This window comes from Indicator indicator, chromosome 23 (assembly GCF_027791375.1).
Source record: "Indicator indicator isolate 239-I01 chromosome 23, UM_Iind_1.1, whole genome shotgun sequence".
NCBI classification, from domain to species: Eukaryota; Metazoa; Chordata; class Aves; order Piciformes; family Indicatoridae; genus Indicator; species Indicator indicator.
This window is the reverse complement of record NC_072032.1, coordinates 4,157,246-4,174,705: the sequence shown is the minus strand read 5'-3', so window position 1 is coordinate 4,174,705 and position 17,460 is coordinate 4,157,246. Positions and strand designations below refer to the sequence as shown.

Here is a 17,460-nt window from a genome sequence, read left to right as displayed (position 1 = left end):
TCCAAAACCCTGCTTTTATTTACAGTTCAAGTCCAATCACATGCAAACCTGGGGGTGGGGGTGGGGTTGTTTTGTTGAGGGTGGTTTGTTTTTTTTTTGGTCTTTTCTTTTTTTCCTTAAGAAGAGTGTGATTAGCAAAAAAGAGGCATTGTTAGAATTTTAAAATAGCAATTAAATATACAAAAATAGAGCTTACAAAAAACCCAACAATCCCAAAACAGAACAACACCCCCCCAACCTCCCCTCCCCAAAGAAAAACACAAACCCAAACCCCACCAGCAACTGGTTTAAAAAAAGATTCTGCTGCAGAACTGGTAGTGTCCAAACACCTCTGTGAGGCTCCTCGCTCCACAAACAGTCCTGGGAGTCACCTTGGGGGGTGGAGAGGGGGGAAGGGGGACAATGACACCAACCTGGGCCCTGGGGTGGGCTGGGGCTGGTAAAGCCACCACCATTTAATATTGAGCCCCTGCCCCCCAACAAAAAAAAAAAAAAAACACCCCACCCCAGAGAGGGAGGGAGAGAGGGAGGGAGGGAGAGAGGGAGGGAGGGAGGGGTGTGAAGGCAGAGGGGATGCTGGGGCGTTTGCTACGGTGCCCAAGTTTTCCCCATGAGGCTGCTGGAGGTGAGTTCCCCTCTCTCAGCAGCTTCTCCCCAAGGTGGTGGTGGTGGCCTTCAGGGAGTTTTGGCTGCTGGCTCTTGTGTCCTTCACCCAGAACCCCACCATGGTCAGGCCCCAGCCAGGCCGTGCCATGATTCTGAGGATGGTTGATGCTGGGCTTGTGCCCATCAGAGGGCCCAGCAGGCCTGCTGAGGTAGCCCAGCACACCGAGGGGGGACAGCCACCCTGTGGAAAGCAGGTGGGATAAGCAAAGCCCACGAGACCCCACGGAGCTCCATCTCCTTAGCCCTTTCGGAGCAGCAGTGGACACAGAGCAGGCACCCACCTGCAGCATCAAGCCCAGCACTGCTGCACTCAGGATGCTGGCACCCAGTCTGCTGGGCAGAGGTGGTGAAGGCAAAGGTAAGCGTGCCAGGAGGACAGGCAGGGACCACCCGCGATGCTCCAGGGTCCCCAGCTGCGTTTTGGGCATTGCCGTTGCCTGGTGGGCAGCAGCGGGGCCGGAAGGCAGCGGTGTGCTCGGCGCCGCTCCGTCGTGTCCCACGCCGCTGCCTAGCCGGCGGAGGGATGTGCTGGAAGAAGGATGTGGTGCGGAGCCCCAGGAGAGGCCCTGAGCCCCAGGAGAGGCCCTGAGCCCCTTCACCCCGGCAGGGCTGCGTGCAGGCAGGATTTAGGGGCGCAGGGCACTTCTCCCCGGACCGTCGGGGAGGTGTCCCTCGCTAAAGTGCTGCGGGCTGTGCTCCGGGCCGCCCGCGCCCCGCCGGCCTGGCTCCGCCTGCCGGGGCCGCAGTAGTGCTTTGGTTGTGTCCGAGGGGCCCGGGGCGCTGCCGGGGCGGGCCCTGGGGCGCCGGGGCTGCAGCTATACGATGTTCTCTGCGCCGGGGAGGGGGCCCTGCGGGGGGCCGGGGTCCTGCTTGCTGTGCAGCTGGGCCAGCTGCAGCACCGGCATGTTGCAGAGGGGACAGACTTTGCGCACCTCCAGCCACTTGATGAGGCACCTGTGGGGGGACACAGACACGGGGGGGGGTGGGGGTGGGGATGTTACTGCAAAAATAAATCCCCAGCTCGGTGCCCCCTGCACCCCTCCGGGGTGGCAACTGCCTCGTTCCACCCTCCCCCCGGGCTGAGGGCAGCTCGGATCCCTCAACACCATCCCCAGAGCTCTGCTGCTGGATGGCACCACTGAGCTGCCTTTGTGTTCTCTTAGGTGCTTTCTGAGGGCTGTGTTCAGGTGGATTTCTGAACACATCTGACATCCTCTAGAGAGAGGTTTACAAAGCATGAGCACAGCCACGAGAATGTCTAAAACAGGAATGCAGAGGGACAGAGGCAGGAACAGATCCTGCACTCGGGGCACAACCACCCCATCAGGGCTCCAGGCTTGGGGCAGAGTGGCTGGAAACTGCCCAGCAAACAGGACCCGGGGATGCTGGCTGACAGCAGCTGAACATGAGCCAGCAGTGTGACCAGGAGGCCCAGAAGGCCAACAGCATCCCTGGCCTGGATCAGCAATAGTGTGGCCAGCAGGAGCAGGGCAGTGATGGTTCCCCCTCACTGGGCATCAGTGAGGCCATACCATGAGTTATGGGTTCAGTTTTGGGGCCCCTCACTCCAAGAAGGACATTGAGGTGCTGGAGCAGGTCCAGAGAAGGGCAACAAAGCTGGGGAAGGGTCTGGAGAACAGGGCTGGTGAGGAGCAGCTGAGGGAACTGGGTTTGTAGCAGTGTTGCCAGCTCACCACTGGACCTTTGCTGCTCCAACTGTTCAAACTCACATGACTAGGAGCTTCTGCTGCCCTCCCTCTGGAACTGGGGTGGGAACAAAGCCTGGGTGAGGAGCAGCAGCAGCAGAAACACTCAGGCCAGGGCCTCCCTGGGGCAGGAGCAGGGGCAGTCCAGCCCTGGTGGCCCCTTGGCACACTCACTTTCTGTGGAAGGCATGTTTGCAGGGACAGATCCCCAGCTCGTCCTTGGGCTTGAATTCCTCCAGGCACACAGCACAGATCTGCAGAAGGGAGAGGCAGAGAGGGAGGATCAGCAGCCAGGAAGCTTTCTGTGCACACCCAAGCTACACAGAGGTCCCCAAACTGGCCAGAACACTCCCCAAAAAAACCCACCCCCACAGTGCTGCCCACAGCCAGTTCCCATCTTCTCCCCAGAGCTCACCTCACCCCTGCCTTTGGTTGGGATAAAAAGGGCTTCTGGTGCCAGTAGGGAAACACTGGGAATGGGGATAAAAACACCACCACCCTCCCTCCATGCCAGAGGGAAAGCAAACCTTTCTTTTTGCTGCAAACCCTCTGTTCTGACCCAGAAAATGCCTTTTTTTTTTTTTTTTTTTACCCCTCTGTGCTGCAGAAGGAATGTCAGGGTGGTTCCTGCATCACAGGGAGGTGAAATCACCCCTAAAGCCCTCTCAAGACTTCCCTGCCAGGCTTTGGGATTGCAGGCTGAGGTCTGGGTCTCCCTCCTTTGGTGGAGAAGACCCCAAAGTCCCCCCCAGAGCAGGGGCAAGGCTAGGATTGTTTAGCCTGGAGAAAAGGAGACTGAGGGGAGACCTCATGACTGTCTTCAGCTCCCTGAAAGGAGGTTGGAGCCAGGTGGCACTTGGTCTGTTCTCCCTAATATGAGGTGATAGAAGGAGAGGAAATAGCCTCAAGTTGCACCAGGGGAGGTTTAAGTTGGAGATTAGGAACAATTTCTTTGCTGCAAGAGTGATCAGGCATTGGAACAGGCTGCCCAGGTGGTGGAGTCACCATGCCTGGAGGTGCTCCAGAATCCTGTGGCCATGGCACTTGGGGCTAGGGTTTAGTTGCCATGGTGGTGTTGGGTTGATGTTTGGACTTGATGGTCCAACCAAAACAATTCCATGATTCTACAACACACCAGGAGGCCTTAGGGTGCACAGGGATGGATCCAGGCTGCTGCTTGGTCTCTGGGACTGACCTGCACCTGCAGGGACAAAACTCTGGGAAGAGGGGCAGGAAAGTGCAGCATCTCTGCCCTGCTGGCTGCTGGCTCTTTTCCCAGCAGGCAAGAGCCCCAGCTGAAATCTCCTTCTGCCATGCCGCCAGCTTTTCCTGACCCATTTGGGACATTCCCAGAGATTTGGGACAGTCCTTGGCATAGTTTTGCCCAGCCTCACTTCCCCTGTGAGCCTCCAGCAGTCCAAAACCAGGGCCAGCCCCGCTGCCAAGAGCCCTGGGGACGAGGCCACCACAGAGGGCTCCCGGCTTTCCCGGGGACGTGGCGTCCGTCGACGTTTTTCAGCCACCCAAAGCTCGTTGGAGGTTTTTTGGACTGAGCCCTGGAATGGCTCCCGAGGAGCGCACACATGTGGGAAGCTGGGAGAAGCGGCGCCATGGAAAAAAAGGCAAAAATAAACCCAGGAACAAGAGGCTGAGGAGCTCGGCGGGGACCTTCCCTCCGCACGGCTCCGGGCGAGCCCTGGCCGCTGCCCCGGGACGTTGCAAAATCCTCCCCTTCCCCTGCGCTCCGCTCCCCGCCCCCTGCTGACTGTCCGGACCAACCCCCACCGTCCAAACAGGGGTCCTGGGCGTGGGGACAGACGTTTAGCAGGGCCTCTTGTGACAGGACAAAGGGGTGACGGGCTGAAACTGAGAGAGGGAGATTGAGACTGGAGAGGAGGGAGACATTTTTGACACTGAGGGTGCCGAGACCCTGACCCAGGTTGCCCTGACAGGTGGGAGATGTCCCATCCCTGGAACCATCCCAGGTCAGGCTGTGGAGCTCTGAACCACCTTTGCCTGTGTTCCATCCCCACCCCAGCACCAGGAAGAGGAGGGTGAGGAATCACAGAATCAACCAGGTTGGAAGAGACCTCCGAGATCATCAAGTCCTGCTGATCACCCAACCCTAACTAATCAACCAGACCATGGCACCAAGTGCCTCATCCAGGCTTTGCTTAAACACCTGCAGGGATGCTGACTCCACCACCTCCCTGGGCAGCCCATTCCAATGGACAATCTCTCTTTCTGTGAGGAACTTCTTTCTAACATCCAGCCTAAACTTCCCCTGCACAGCTTGAGACTGTGTCCTCTTGTTCTGCTGCTGGTTGCCTGGGAGAAGAGCCCAACCCCCAGCTGGCTACAACCTCCCTTCAGGTAGTTGTAGACAGCAATGAGGTCTGCCCTGAGCCTCCTCTTCTCAGGCTAAACATCCCCAGAGTCGTTCTGCTGCACTCCCACCCCAGGGAGGTACTCACCTCATGTAGGTTCAGCTCCTTCACCTTTTCCTTGAGTATAACCTGTAAGACAGAGCAATGGGGTCAGGACCCAGCTTCTTGGCAGGACAAACCTCCACAAAGAGATCCCATTTAGTGTCCCAGTAGAACTGGACCCCCCCCAGTATACCCAGCACAGCATCACATCTTCTGGCACAGGGGGAAGGCAGTGCTGGCACAGCTGTAAGCACTAACACAAGCACCAAATCCAGGAGCCCTCTCCTCCCAGATTTAAAGTTCCTGGGCTCCCACACTCAGCAACAAGGTCCTGTGTGGCCATCTGCCTCTTCATTTTCACTCCACCCTGGCTGAACACCTGGAGAGGGCTGTAACTCCAGGGTGATGTGATCACACCACACCAGCCCAGCTTCTCGCTCAAACGACAGGCCAGAGGAGGAAACACTGCACAAGCCCTGGAGGAAACAGGACACTGAAGCAGCAACCTGACCCCCACCTCTTGTCCACCTGACCCCCACCTCTTGGCCATGGTTATTTTCACACAAGCACTGGCACGTGTGGGTGCCTGCAGGTAAGAGCTGGGCACCCAGAACTTAGCTGGAGGTGGTTCCTAGGACAGCCCCAAGGCTGTGGGGGGTTCAGAGCAGCCAGGTCCAACCCAGGAGCTGGTTCAGACCCCACAAATCATCTCTGAATCACTGGGAAGTGAAGGCATCACTGCTCACCAGCAGGGAATATAGAGAGGGTTTGGAGAGGCTGCCCAGTTGAGCTGATGTCCCCACCTCTCAGGGACCTTGTCTGAGAACGTGGGGAGCTGCAAACTAACAGGTCAGAGATGCTCCTGGAATGAGTGCCCAGATGGCAGAAAAAAATTCTGAAATCAGTGGGGACAGAGGTTTGACTTGGTGTTACAACTTCTCCTTGAAGCCCACAATCTTCCCAAGGGGAAGAACAGCACAAAGTGACCTGATGGAGTGACCTCTCTAATGTGGATTTGGTGCTAAGGCCAAGGGAAGAGGAAGACAACTCATTGTGCATCATCTCACCTGTTTGTAGGCATACAGCTCCTTGTGTGCTTGGTGTCTGAGCCTGCAATCCAAAGAGAGAGAAGCATGAAGCCAGGCCACATGACCAGGCTGGCTCTAACAGCCCAGCCACACCATCCCCCCCTCTCCAGCTTCAATACACAGATGTTTCACCTTGCCCTTCAGAAAGGAGGATGCCCACATGGAAGGAGGAGTTAAGCAACACCCAGCTTCCCCTGCAGCTGGGAAGGCCACATCTCCATCCAGGCCTCCTCTTCTTTTCCTCTCATGTCCACCCTAATTCTCTGTGCAGACACCACCTGTCCCACACAGAGCAGCAGAAGCTAATGAGCAAACCAGGAGCTGCCACAAGCACCCCAAGCTTCCAATCACTTCTGCTGCCAATGATTGCTAGTCTGGCCACAGCACCTTCTCCAGGCCCCAGGATAGCTCCTGCTCCAGCAAGGATGGGGAAGGAGACCTCCCCACTCAGAGCTTTCCCACCAAAGCCCCCATCCTGCTGCTTAGGTTCCTCAAGCACAGCTTTATCTTCAGTAATAAGCTCAGTTGTGCTGCTTCTGCCTCCCAAACTCTCAGGGAGAAGATTCAACAAGCTGGCTGGATGAACAAGCAGAGGAGAAAGCTTTGGAAGAGAATCACAGAATTGTTTAGGTTGGAAGAGACCTCTAAGATGATGGACTCCAATCATTAACCCAGCACTGCCAGGTCACCACTAAACCATATCCCTCAGCACCACAACTACACAGCTGTTAAATCCTTCAAGGGATGGGGACTCCACCACTGCCCTTCACAACCCTTTCAGGGAAGAAATTGTTCCTAATGTCCTACCTAAACCTGCCCTGGTGCAACTTGAGGCTGTTTCCCCTTGTCCTGTTGCTTGTTCTTTAGGAGAAGAGACCAAACCCCACCTCACTCCAGCCTCCTTTCAGGCAGCTGTAGAGAGCACTGAGGTCTCTCCTCAGCCTCCTCTTCTCCAGACTGAACAGCCCCAGATCTGTTCCTCCAGGTGCTGTTTGCCTGAAATTCCCCCTGCCCAAAATCTTGTGGATCTTAAAAGCTGAGGGATGGGCACAAAGGCAGCTTGGTGCTGCCAAGAGCTGCAGTAAGGCAGGCCCGGAGCCCCAGCTGCAGCAGGGAGCCATCCCCCTCCTCTCCTCCTGCTGCCTGGCAGGGACACTGCTGGCAGAGCCAGGGATCGGACCACAGGGCAGGAAGCATAAGGCTGAGGTCCATCCCTCCATCAGCCACCCCGAGCAGAAGCAGCAGCAGGAGCTGCAGGAACAATGGAGCAGACAGGATGAAACCAGCCTGATCCGCAGGGATGCCGGCGCTGGGAAGCTGCTTATGAAACCCAGATGGGGCAGAGCATGAAGTGTGGCTGGGGGGAGCTGGCCTGGGAGGGGACAAGCAGCTGTCCCCTGGAGCACTGAGCAGGCACCCAGGCTCTGGTCCCCAGCAGCCAAGGTGTCCTGCAGAACAAACTCCTGTGGCTGTGGATGAGCAGCAGTGGGGAAGAGGTGAGCAGCTGGCACAGGTCCCTGCTGGGGGAGACTGAAGGAGGGCTTCCAGGGACTGAAGAGGCTGAGAGAGAGATGGGCACAGAGCTTCAGCAGGGCCTCTTGTGGCAGGACAAGGGGGGATGGGTTTACACTAAAAGAGGGGAACAACAGAATCATAAAGGTTGGAAAAGACCTCCAAGATCATCGAGCCCAACCTTCTACCCAGCAGCTGCATCACCACCAGACCATGTCCTGGAGTGCCACATCTATCTGGTTTTTGAACACCACCAGGGATGCTGACTCCACCACCTCCCTGGGCAGCCTGGCCCCTGCCCTTTAGCTCTTGCTGAGCACTGATCCCCTCTCAGGCTGCTCTTCTCCAGACTAAACAGCTGCAGGGCTCTCAGCCTTTGCTCCTCACAGAGATGCTCCAGGCCCCTCTCATCTTCACAGCCCTATCAGCAATGCTCCAGTGCTCAATGCCAAACCTTCCACAAAAGCAGTTGTTTGGGATGCTCTGCACTTGTAGGCACATGGTCCTCATCCTGCTGATCATCTACAAGGCTTTCCAAACCATGCTGAAGCTCAAGCTCTTCTACTCCCCACAAGCAAAGTCAAAGGAGATGGCTGCTCCTGGAGGTGCATCAGCACAGCTAAAACCAGAGGCAGGGCCCAACCCTCCACAACAGGGGCTGAAGAATTCCAGTTTGGCTCCATTTTGCCAACAACAGAGCTGGGGGGGAGGGGAGTTGAAGAGCCATTCATAGAGTTTGGGGCTATAAAGGGATCATCAGATGATCTAATCCAGCCTCCCATCTATCACAGGTCCTTAGGTAGCACTTCATTACTCCTGGGAATGGGAGCCAGGATGCCTCATCCAGAAAGGGGCTCTGTCTTCAGCTAATGACATGAGGAGACAGGGCTTGCACTTCCCTTGCTGGCTCCTCTCTCCAGTTACTCACCCTCTCTCTGACTACATGCCTCCAGCTTCTAAATTTAAAGATTTTCTGGCTTGATCTCCCAGACATTACTACTTGTTATTTCACCTTTGGGGCAGGACACACCCAGCAAGACCTGGTGCCCAGGAAAATATGCTGAAAGTCCAAACACCTCTCCATTTTGCAAGCAAGCTGTAAAGATGCAGGCTCAAGCTGGGCAAAACACCTCCTGGGGCCTTCTGAACACCATTTATCTATTGGTTTTGTGCCCTCTCCCACTGGCATCCCAGTTAAAAGATGAACACTGGACACAGATGCAAAACCCCAGCACAGACCTTGTTAACTCTGAGCACTGAGAACAGCCTGGCTGCCCCCTGCATCTGGTTCTGCCCTGCCTGCCTGGGTGGGCAGATGTGCTGCAGCTTCAAACGACCTTTTCTTGTGCATAACTGTGGGCAAAAGTAAAGATGTGATGCCCAGGCAGCCCAAACCACACCTGGGAAGTCCTGGGTTTGGGCTCACCTACAAGTTGTAGGAGGTTTTGCTTTGTGCAGAGTGGAAAACAGGTGGAAATCATTGAATATTTAGAATCATTTTGGTTGGAAGAGACCTCCAAGATCACTGAGGCCAACCATTCACCCAGCACTGCCAGCTCCACCACTAAACCATGTCCCTCAGCATCACATCCACACAGCTTGGAAACCCCTCCAGGGATGGGCACTCCACCACTGCCCTGGGCAGTCTGCTCCAGGGCTGGACCACCCTTTCAGGGAAGACATTTTTGCACATGTCCAACCTGAATCTCCCTTGCTGCAACTTGAGGCTGTTTCCTCTTCTCCCATTCCTTGTCATTTGGGAAAAGAGACCAATTCCCCACCTGGCTCCAACCTCCTTTCAGGAGGTTGTTGAGAGGCAGAAGGTCTCTACAGCCTCCTTTTCTCCAGACTGAACACCCCCAGCTCCCTCAGCTGCTCCTCACCAGCCCTGTTTTCCAGACCCTTCCCCAGCTTTGTTGCCCTTCTCTGGACCTGCTCCAGCTCCTCAATGTCCTTCCTGGAGCGAGGGGCCCAAAATTGAACCCAGTGTTCAAGGAGTGGCCTCACCAGTGCCAAGCACAGGGGGACAATGGCTCCCCTGCTCCTGCTGGTCACACTGTTGCTGATCCCAGCCAGGATGCTGTTGGCCTTCTTAGCCACCTGGGCACACACTGACTCATGCCCAGCACAACTTTCCCCCACGGCCACCTCAATTCCCAGGCACTGTCTTTTTTCCCTGTTTGCCTCTCACTTCCTCTCCAGCAGGAAGAGTTTCACCTCTCAATTAGTGGCCCACCTCTCTCCCCAGTGGCCCATAAAACAATTGAAACAAGCCCCAAACTGCAGCAACCTTTAACCCTGCTGTGCAGTGCCCGCCGCTGGCACAGACAGCTGCAGCCTGCATCATTAATCTGCAAAGGGCACTGTTGAATGAGCAATTTGTGTCCAATAAGGCAGGGAGCAGGCATTAAACTCCCAGCTCTCAGCACAGAGCCCTCCAGTTACTCATTACACAGCAGAATGTGGGGAAACATTAAGCAGAAGGCAGCCACCATGAATCAGCCCTTTCTCATCTGCTTGGGGTTTGTTCTGAGATGCCAGCCATGCTCCCTCTCCTGTTGGAGCACACAGAGGCACCTGTCTCCTGGGTTTCAAGAGCTGCCTGATGGCACTGGTGGCACCAGGATGGGATGGGCAGATGGCACTGAGTGCATGTTTGGCCTGCTGGCTCTGCTGGGGATGAATGTTGAGTCTGATACATCATCTTTGATACTGAAGGGAAGTGAAGCCACTTCAGGGGTCAGATCAGGTGGGCACAAGGTGCATGGCAGAAAGGAAAGATGATGCCATCCTGCTTTAGGAAAAAAGACCTCAGAGCCCTGGTAGGCAACAGGCTGACCATGAGCCAGCATTGTGCCCTCGTGGCCAAGAAGGCCAATGGCATCCTGGGGTGCATTAGGAGGACTGTGGCCAGTAGGTCAAGGGAGGTTCTCTTTCCCTTCTGCTCTGTGCTGCTGAGGCCTCACCTGCAGTACTGTGTCCAGTTCTGGGCTCTCCAGTTCAAGAGAGGCAGGGAACTACTGGGGAGAGTCCAGCACGGGGCCACCAAGATGCTGAGGGGCCTGGAACATCTCTCATGTGAGGAAAGGCTGAGAGAGCTGGGGCTGGTTAGTCTGGAGAAGAGGAGGCTGAGAGGGCATCTTACTAATGCTTACAAATATCTCAGGGGTGGGTGTCAGGAAGGTGGGGCCAGACTCTTCTCAGTGGTCCCCAGTGACAGGACAAGAGGTAATGGCTGTAAACTTGAACACAGGAAGCTCCATCTAAACATGGGAAGGAACTTCTTACTGTGAGGGTAGCAGAGCACTGGAGCAGGCTGCCCAGAGAGGTGGTGGAGTCTCTGTCTCTGGAGACTTTCAAGGCCTGCCTGGATGTGTTCCTGTGTGACTGCCCTGGGGGATCCTGCTCTGGCAGGGGGGCTGGACTCAATGATCTTCAAAGGTCCCTTCCAGCCCCTACCAGTCTGTGACTCTGAGGGATGGGTGACAGGCTCAGTGTGAACCAAGGCAGCTCCTGGAAGCAGCTGGGGAACGTTCCCTTACCTGATCAAGTAGCAACAGAAGAGCAAACTGAGGATGAAGACGAAGATGGCTGTGCCAAACACCACAATGTAAATGTTGAGAGGCAGGTTCTGGAACCCGATGTTCGGCATCCTGAAGCTGTAATGCTGGAAGTCTGAGCTCATGGGTAGGCTGCAGAGACAGGGAGGAAACACAGGGATGTGAGGGGAGGCCCCTTCAGCAGCATGGGATGTCCTCCTGAGACCAGCAGCCCCTCCAAAGACAGGCAGGGGGAAGGAGAGAGCAGCCAGCAGTGCTCCCTGCTCACTCCTTGAGGTGAAGGAATCCTTGCCATAAACCATGAAAACAAAGCTGGGCTGGATCAGCTGGGATTGGTTTTCCTCCTTCTGTGAGCTTCTCCTCCAGCTCCTTCCCCCTCCTCACCACACACATCATCCTTTAAGTCAAATGCTGGTGGGGATTTGCAGGTGAGGAGCTCCAGCTGCAGCCAATATCCCCCAAACCCCTCACTGATTAAACCAAAATACTGAATGCCTAACAGCAAGGCAGCTTTGCCTTCCCTTCCCCTCCTGTGGCTTCTTCATTCTGTAGAAGTCTACTCTCCAAAGCCATCAAGCATGCACAAGAACCGACATGGGGTCAGCACACTCCAGCAGGCAGGAGAGGACAAGGACATCCCCGTGCTCCATGTGCCACCAAGGAATGGCAGGGGCCATAGAAGGCACTGGGGGTTGTTTTCACCACCTGAGACTCGGGTTTGGAGGCTTAAGGGCATCTCTGCACCTTTCAGTTCTATTCCTCAGTGCAACCCCAGGCTGCTTCCCACCAGTAAAACCCTGCAGCTGCCATGAGCAGCAGCCAGGAGTTTGGCTGTGGCTGGACCACGTCTGGGGTGTGTGACTGAGCCCTCCCTCCCCTCCCAGAGACCAAATCAAACCCTGGGCAGCTGCCTGGGCTAATGACTTCAGTGGATCATCTCTCCTGTGCTTTGCTTTACGACTCACCACATGGCAGATGAAGGTTTCAGCACACCCCAAGTCAGGAGTCAGGCAGTAACCCAGCCCAGCGTCTCTGCACCACCACAACCCCCCTGGCTGCTCCGAGGCCACACTAATGCTCCAAACCCCTCACGGGCAGCACATATGTATTATTTCTTATTATTCCTTCCCATTGCAGCCTCCCCCTGAGCCATTCACCCCTGAAAGATCACAACCATCTCTGGCCAGGCATAAAGTTCAGCCACCCCCAGCTTAGAGAAGGAAGTTCACAGCTCCGCCTTGTTTGCCTTTGTGCCCGGGGGAGAGGGCTGGACCCGCACGGAGATTTCACAACAAGCAGGGAAAGTACCTGAAGTCTGAGCCCTCTTTCCCAAATAAAATTCCCAAGGGATATGAGGTAGTTTTAGGCTATGCCTTTAAATTTTTTTCACAAATCTTGAACATAAAGTGGTAAAAACGTAAATAAATCACTACTGGGTGTAAAAAGGAAAATCCAATTGGAAAGGTATCTGCCCTAAGATCTGGTTCCCAAAACAATCTCTCTCCTCACTTCTTTGCTCTGGGAGAGCCTAACTTGCTTCTGCTTGACCTTGCCTGCATTGTTTTGGCTAAGTCTAACAGCAGCTTTCTCTGCTCCTTTCTCTTGTCCCTTTTGTACAGGGGGGTGAGGGGAGGCAGGGAGAGAGAAGCTGTTGCAGCTCCCCTGGTCCTTGGCCAGGGGGGTCCTTGTGCTGTTTATCAATTGTCAGTCCCTGTAAACACTGTAAACGCTGTATATTGGGTACACATTCACTGCATTGCATTGCAGATTGTAGTCTTGCTTGTAAATACAGCTTTCATTTGCTTCCAGCTGAGTTGGGCTGGCAAATTTAATGTTGGGGGGTGGAATTTTCAACCCACCACAGGATAACAAACCCTCCCCCCAGAGCAGGGAGTTTCCAGTGGCACATTCACTGCGTGGCTCAGTTCTGCATGGGGTGAGGAGATGGCAGCCAAACTGCATGACCTGAACCCACAGCAGCTTGCCCAGGATCACAATGGCCAGGTGGGGTTGGCACCTCTCCAGAGAGGGAGACTCCACAACCTCTCTGGGCAGCCTGCTCCACCCTGCTCCTGCCTGCTCCAGGGCTCCAGCAACCTCACAGCAAAGAAGTTTCTCCTCATGTTCATGTGGAATCTCCTGGGTTTGCACCCACTGTGTCCTTCTCCAGCTTGTGCCCAATGCACCTTCTCTTGTCACTGGGCACCACTTACAGATGGTCTGGCCTCATCCTCTCATCCCCCCCAACCTCAGCTCTGGCTGAGCATTGATCAGATCCCCTCTCAGGCTGTTCTTCTCCAGGTTAACAGTTCCATGTCTCTCAGCCTTTCCTCCTCAGAGAGATCCTCCAGGCCCCTTGCATCTTCACAATCCCCCATGCCAAGGCAGGTTCATGTAGAGCAGGTCACACACATGTGCCAGTGGCTTTTGAATGTCCCCAGAGATGGAGACTCCACCACTTCTCTGGGCAGCCTGTTGCAGTGCTCCATCACCCTTAAATTAAAGAAGTTCCTCCTCATGTTGAGATGGAACTTCTTACGTTCAAGTCTGTGTCTGTTATCCCTTGTCCTGTCACTGGGTGCCACTGAACAAGGACTGACACCCACCCTCTCAGGATTTATAAGCATTGATGAGATTCCCCCTCAGTCTTTTCCAGACTACAATGTCCTCCACCCTCCCATCCCACAGGTATTGCTCATCTTTACCTTGCTGCACCAGGAGCAGGCTCACCGTTCATCCCACCAGCCCCTCACCACACGCCCTCCCCACAGCCTCCCTGCTCCGGCTGGTTTCGGTTTCCTCGGCTCACTGGAAGTTTCGAGGCAATGTCTGATAAAGCCTGGATTTGATTAAAGCCTCCAGAGCCCAGCACACATGTTCAGAAACTCTCCCAGCCAACGTGGAAAGGCTCTGAGAGCTGGGGGGCCAGCACCCCCCGGCGAGCGCCTCCAGGGCTGGGATTTTACAGCAGAGCAATCGGCTGGCAGCTGAGGCTCCTGCAGCAGCCTTCGCTGTGCCCAGCTGAGCTCCTTCAGCTCAACCCAAGCCCCCACACCCCCCCCAAACCTTTGTTCCAGCAGTTAATGGGCAGCCCAGCGTAGGGCTGGGTTTGGTTTTTGTCTCCGCACCACTTGCTGGGGCAAAGGGATTTGAGATGGTTCAGAGGTTCTGCCCTCGGTCACGCCGACGCTCACGCCGTGGAGAATGCTTGGGCTGGAGCATCAGGCTCCAGCTGAGCCTGGCCACCCTCAGGCTTCTGCTGATAGGCACCAGTGTTGGTCAAGGCACTGGCCAAGACTGGGTGGCTCCAGCTCTTCAGTCCCCCAAGGGGAAGCCAAATCTGGGTAAGATGCAGGTGGCTTTTTGCAAGGAAGCAGAGACCATGCTGGGAGGACAGGCAGCAAAACCAATCAGCACTGCACTACTCTCTGTTCTTGCCTTTACAACTCCTCTAACTTTCAGTGCTCCTCAGCATTTGGTTCAGCCCTCTCATCCACCAGGAGATGCTGCAGTGGACTGAGTCCAAAAGCAGAGCTGGTGAGGAAGGAGGAGCCAGGCTGCATTTAGGGCACCAAGCCTCATCAAGCCAGAAAAGCTCCTTATGGTTGTGTCCAGCCAAGCCATGCAGATCTTCCACCGGCCCCCACAGCCACAACCACAGCTCAAACCATCACAGCCTCCAGCAAACACATGGCTGGGAGAAAGAGAGCTCCACCTCACCCACAGAACACTGTTCTCCTCTTCCAGAAGCACCATGTCCCTAATATTTTACCCCAAAGGGGTGTCACCTCCACAGCCATGACCTACCTGTGGCCATACCATGAGGGCTCACCCTCCTGGGGACAACCTTTTGATCCCTTACAATGCAAGTTCAGCGAGTCCCACACCAGATTCATCCTCCCCCTATGTGAAGTAACCTTCTCCACATCAGAGCCACCCTGGTCCTTCCTCCCTCCTGCTCCAACAGCTGAGAAACTGAACAGCAAAACCAAAGGAGGTTAGAGGGAAAAAATAAGTTAGTCTGCAGAGGATGCAGGAAACTGTTAACTTTGAAAGCATTCACTGAAACCTGACGATTTTAAGCAGCCAAGCTCTGGGGCTGGGTTACTTTTGAAGGGGGGAGGGACTACATTTTAATCTGCTTCAGATTTGTGAGAGCGCAGCCAAGGGAAATAAAAAAGGAGCTGTAAAGCAGGATGAAAAGTTTCTGGTGCAGAACAAAAGCCTCCCTGTTGCTCTCACTATGGCCAAGGCATTGCAAAGCAGGCAGATGCTCCTCCTGGGGTACCCACCAGCCCTCCTGGGGCACCTACTGTCCCTGGGAGATCCCCACAGCACTCAGGATAGAGGACACAAGCTGCATGGAGAAAAGGGAGCTGGGAGAACAGAAACCTTATGGAGGGGAGGATTTCCCCAGGGCTGGATGGGACCCTCACTGTGGCCTGAGGTTATTGGGGAAGGGGGAAGTCATAGAATCATGAATGCATCAGGTTGGAAGGGACCCTCAAAGGCCATCTTGGCCCTGCAGTGAGCAGGGATGAACAGGGACATCCAACACAAGGACATTGGCCTGTTGGAGCAGGTCCAGGTGAGGCCTTGAAGATGATCAGAGGGCTGGAGAACTTCCCCTTATGGGTCAGGCTGGGAGAGTTGGGGAGGTTCAGTTTAGAGAAGAGACGAGGGAGACCACAGAGCAGCCTTCCAGTACCTGAAGGTGGCTACAGGAGAGCTGGGGAAGGACTTTTTACAAGGGCCTGTAGTGATGAGTGGTGATGGCTTTGAGCTGGAAGAGGGAGTCTTACACTGGAGATTAGGAAGAAATTCTTGAGAGTGGTGAGACACTGGAAGAGGTTGCCCAGGGAGGCTGTGGATGCCTCCTCCCTGGAGGTGTTCAAGGCCAGGCTGGATGAGGCTTTGAGCAACTTGGGCTAGTGGAAGGTGTCCCTGCTCATGGCAGGGGGGTTGGAACTAGATGATCTTTAAGGTCCCTTCCAACCCAAACCATTCTGTGATTCTATGATCTGTAAATAGAGCAGGATGCTCAGGGCCCCATCAAGTTTGACCTTGAATGTGTCCAGGGATGGGGCCTCAACCACCCTCATTATTTTACCACCCTCTTTGTGAAGAACTTCTTCCTAATGTCTAGCCTAAATCTCCCCTGCTCCAGTTTCAAACCACTGCCCCTCATCCCATTGTCCCAAACCCTCCTAAACAGTCCCTGCTCAGCCTTCCTGTAGGTCCCCTTCAGATGTTGAAATGCTGCTGAACAGCCTCAACTCTCCCAGCCTGAACCAGGAGAGGTTCTCCAGCCCTCTGATCATCTTTGTGGCCTCCTCTGGACCCGCTCCAGCAGGTCCATGTCTCTCTTGTGTTTTAACAACCCAACAACTTGCAAAACTGAAAAGGAACAATGTTGTCCTCACAACAAGGCCATATGAATGATGGAGGGAGCCAGGGAGGGCAGAGCACACCCAGCTCCACACCTCCTCCTTGCTACAGCCCACAGCGAATCACCCCGCAGGGCCCAGCGCAACCCTGGTTCTTCGACAACCACAAAAAATGAGCTTTAATTAAAAGCCATGTGATGGTTAATGGCATCTCCAGATGTCAGCAAGTGTTCCAGGTCATCTTGGCAGAGCCTTGATTACCAGTTGAGCTGGTAAAGGCAAAGCTAAATAAGCCATGGAGCTAAATGAATCCCTATTATCATCGCAGCAAGTGCTTAATGCACTTAATAACCAAGGTCTCACCCAGAGCTTTCATCAGCAGATCTCCAAGGGATTAACGAAGGAGGCAGTGATCTTCTCACAGGCAGGGAAACTGAGGCAGGGAGTGAGGCAGAGGAGCCACAGTCCCCAAGCCCAGGATGAAACCAGTGGACCAGCATTATCCTGGGCAGTTGTCTGGTTCTGTGATTCTGTGTTTGAAAAATTAACTCTGTGCGACTTTCAGCCCAGGGATGGTGCCTCCAACACCTCCCTGGGCAGCCTGTTCCAGTGCCTGACCACTCTTACAGTAAATAAACTTTTCCTAATCTCCAACCTAAACCTCCTCTGGCGCAGCTTGAGGCCACTTCCTCTTGTTCTTTCAGCTGATATGAGAAGAGACCAACCCCCATCTGGCTCCAACCTACTTTCAGGGAGTTGTAGAGAGCAAGGAGGTCTCTCAGTCTCCTTTTCTCCAGACTAAACCTCAGCTCCCTCAGCTGCTCCTCCCCAGCCCTGTTCTCCAAACCCTTCACCAGCATTGTTGCCCTTCTCTGGAAATGCTCCAGCACCTCAGTGTCCTTCCTGGAGCGTGGTGCCCAAACAGATTCACAAACTGCATCAGGTTGGAAGGAACCCTCAAAAGTCATCTTGTCCAACCCCCTTGCAGTCAGCAGGGCCACTTCCAACTTGATCAGGCTGCCCAGAGCCACATTAAGTCTGATCTTGAATGTCTCCATTTGCATTCCTTCTTCAGGTTTTACTTATTAAAAGGAACTGCCCATGGGGGTTGT

The 17,460-nt window shown here is 54.8% G+C and overlaps 1 protein-coding gene across 1 annotated transcript; it reads right to left on the bottom strand.

Moving 5' to 3' along the window:
* Positions 1-1,481: 1,481 nt before the first annotated feature.
* RNF24 (ring finger protein 24) lies at positions 1,482-11,089 on the bottom strand. Its single transcript, XM_054391615.1, has 5 exons — positions 10,944-11,089; positions 5,869-5,911; positions 4,847-4,888; positions 2,547-2,626; positions 1,482-1,620 (listed from the first exon to the last, which is right to left on the bottom strand). Exons 1-5 carry the CDS (start codon positions 11,084-11,086, stop codon positions 1,482-1,484), a joined length of 447 nt encoding a protein of 148 aa, XP_054247590.1. The 5' UTR covers positions 11,087-11,089.
* Between the last annotated feature and the right edge of the window lie 6,371 nt (positions 11,090-17,460).

Coding starts and splice junctions, on each gene's coding strand:
- RNF24 (XM_054391615.1), bottom strand. CDS start 11,086: ATGAGCTCAGACTTCCAGCATTACAGCTTCAGGATGCCGAACATCGGG. Junction 2,627..4,846: donor AGGAGCTGAACCTACATGAG/GTGAGTACCTCC, acceptor TCCCTTCTGCAG/ATCTGTGCTGTGTGCCTGGA. Junction 1,621..2,546: donor AAACATGCCTTCCACAGAAA/GTGAGTGTGCCA, acceptor GTCCCCCCACAG/GTGCCTCATCAAGTGGCTGG.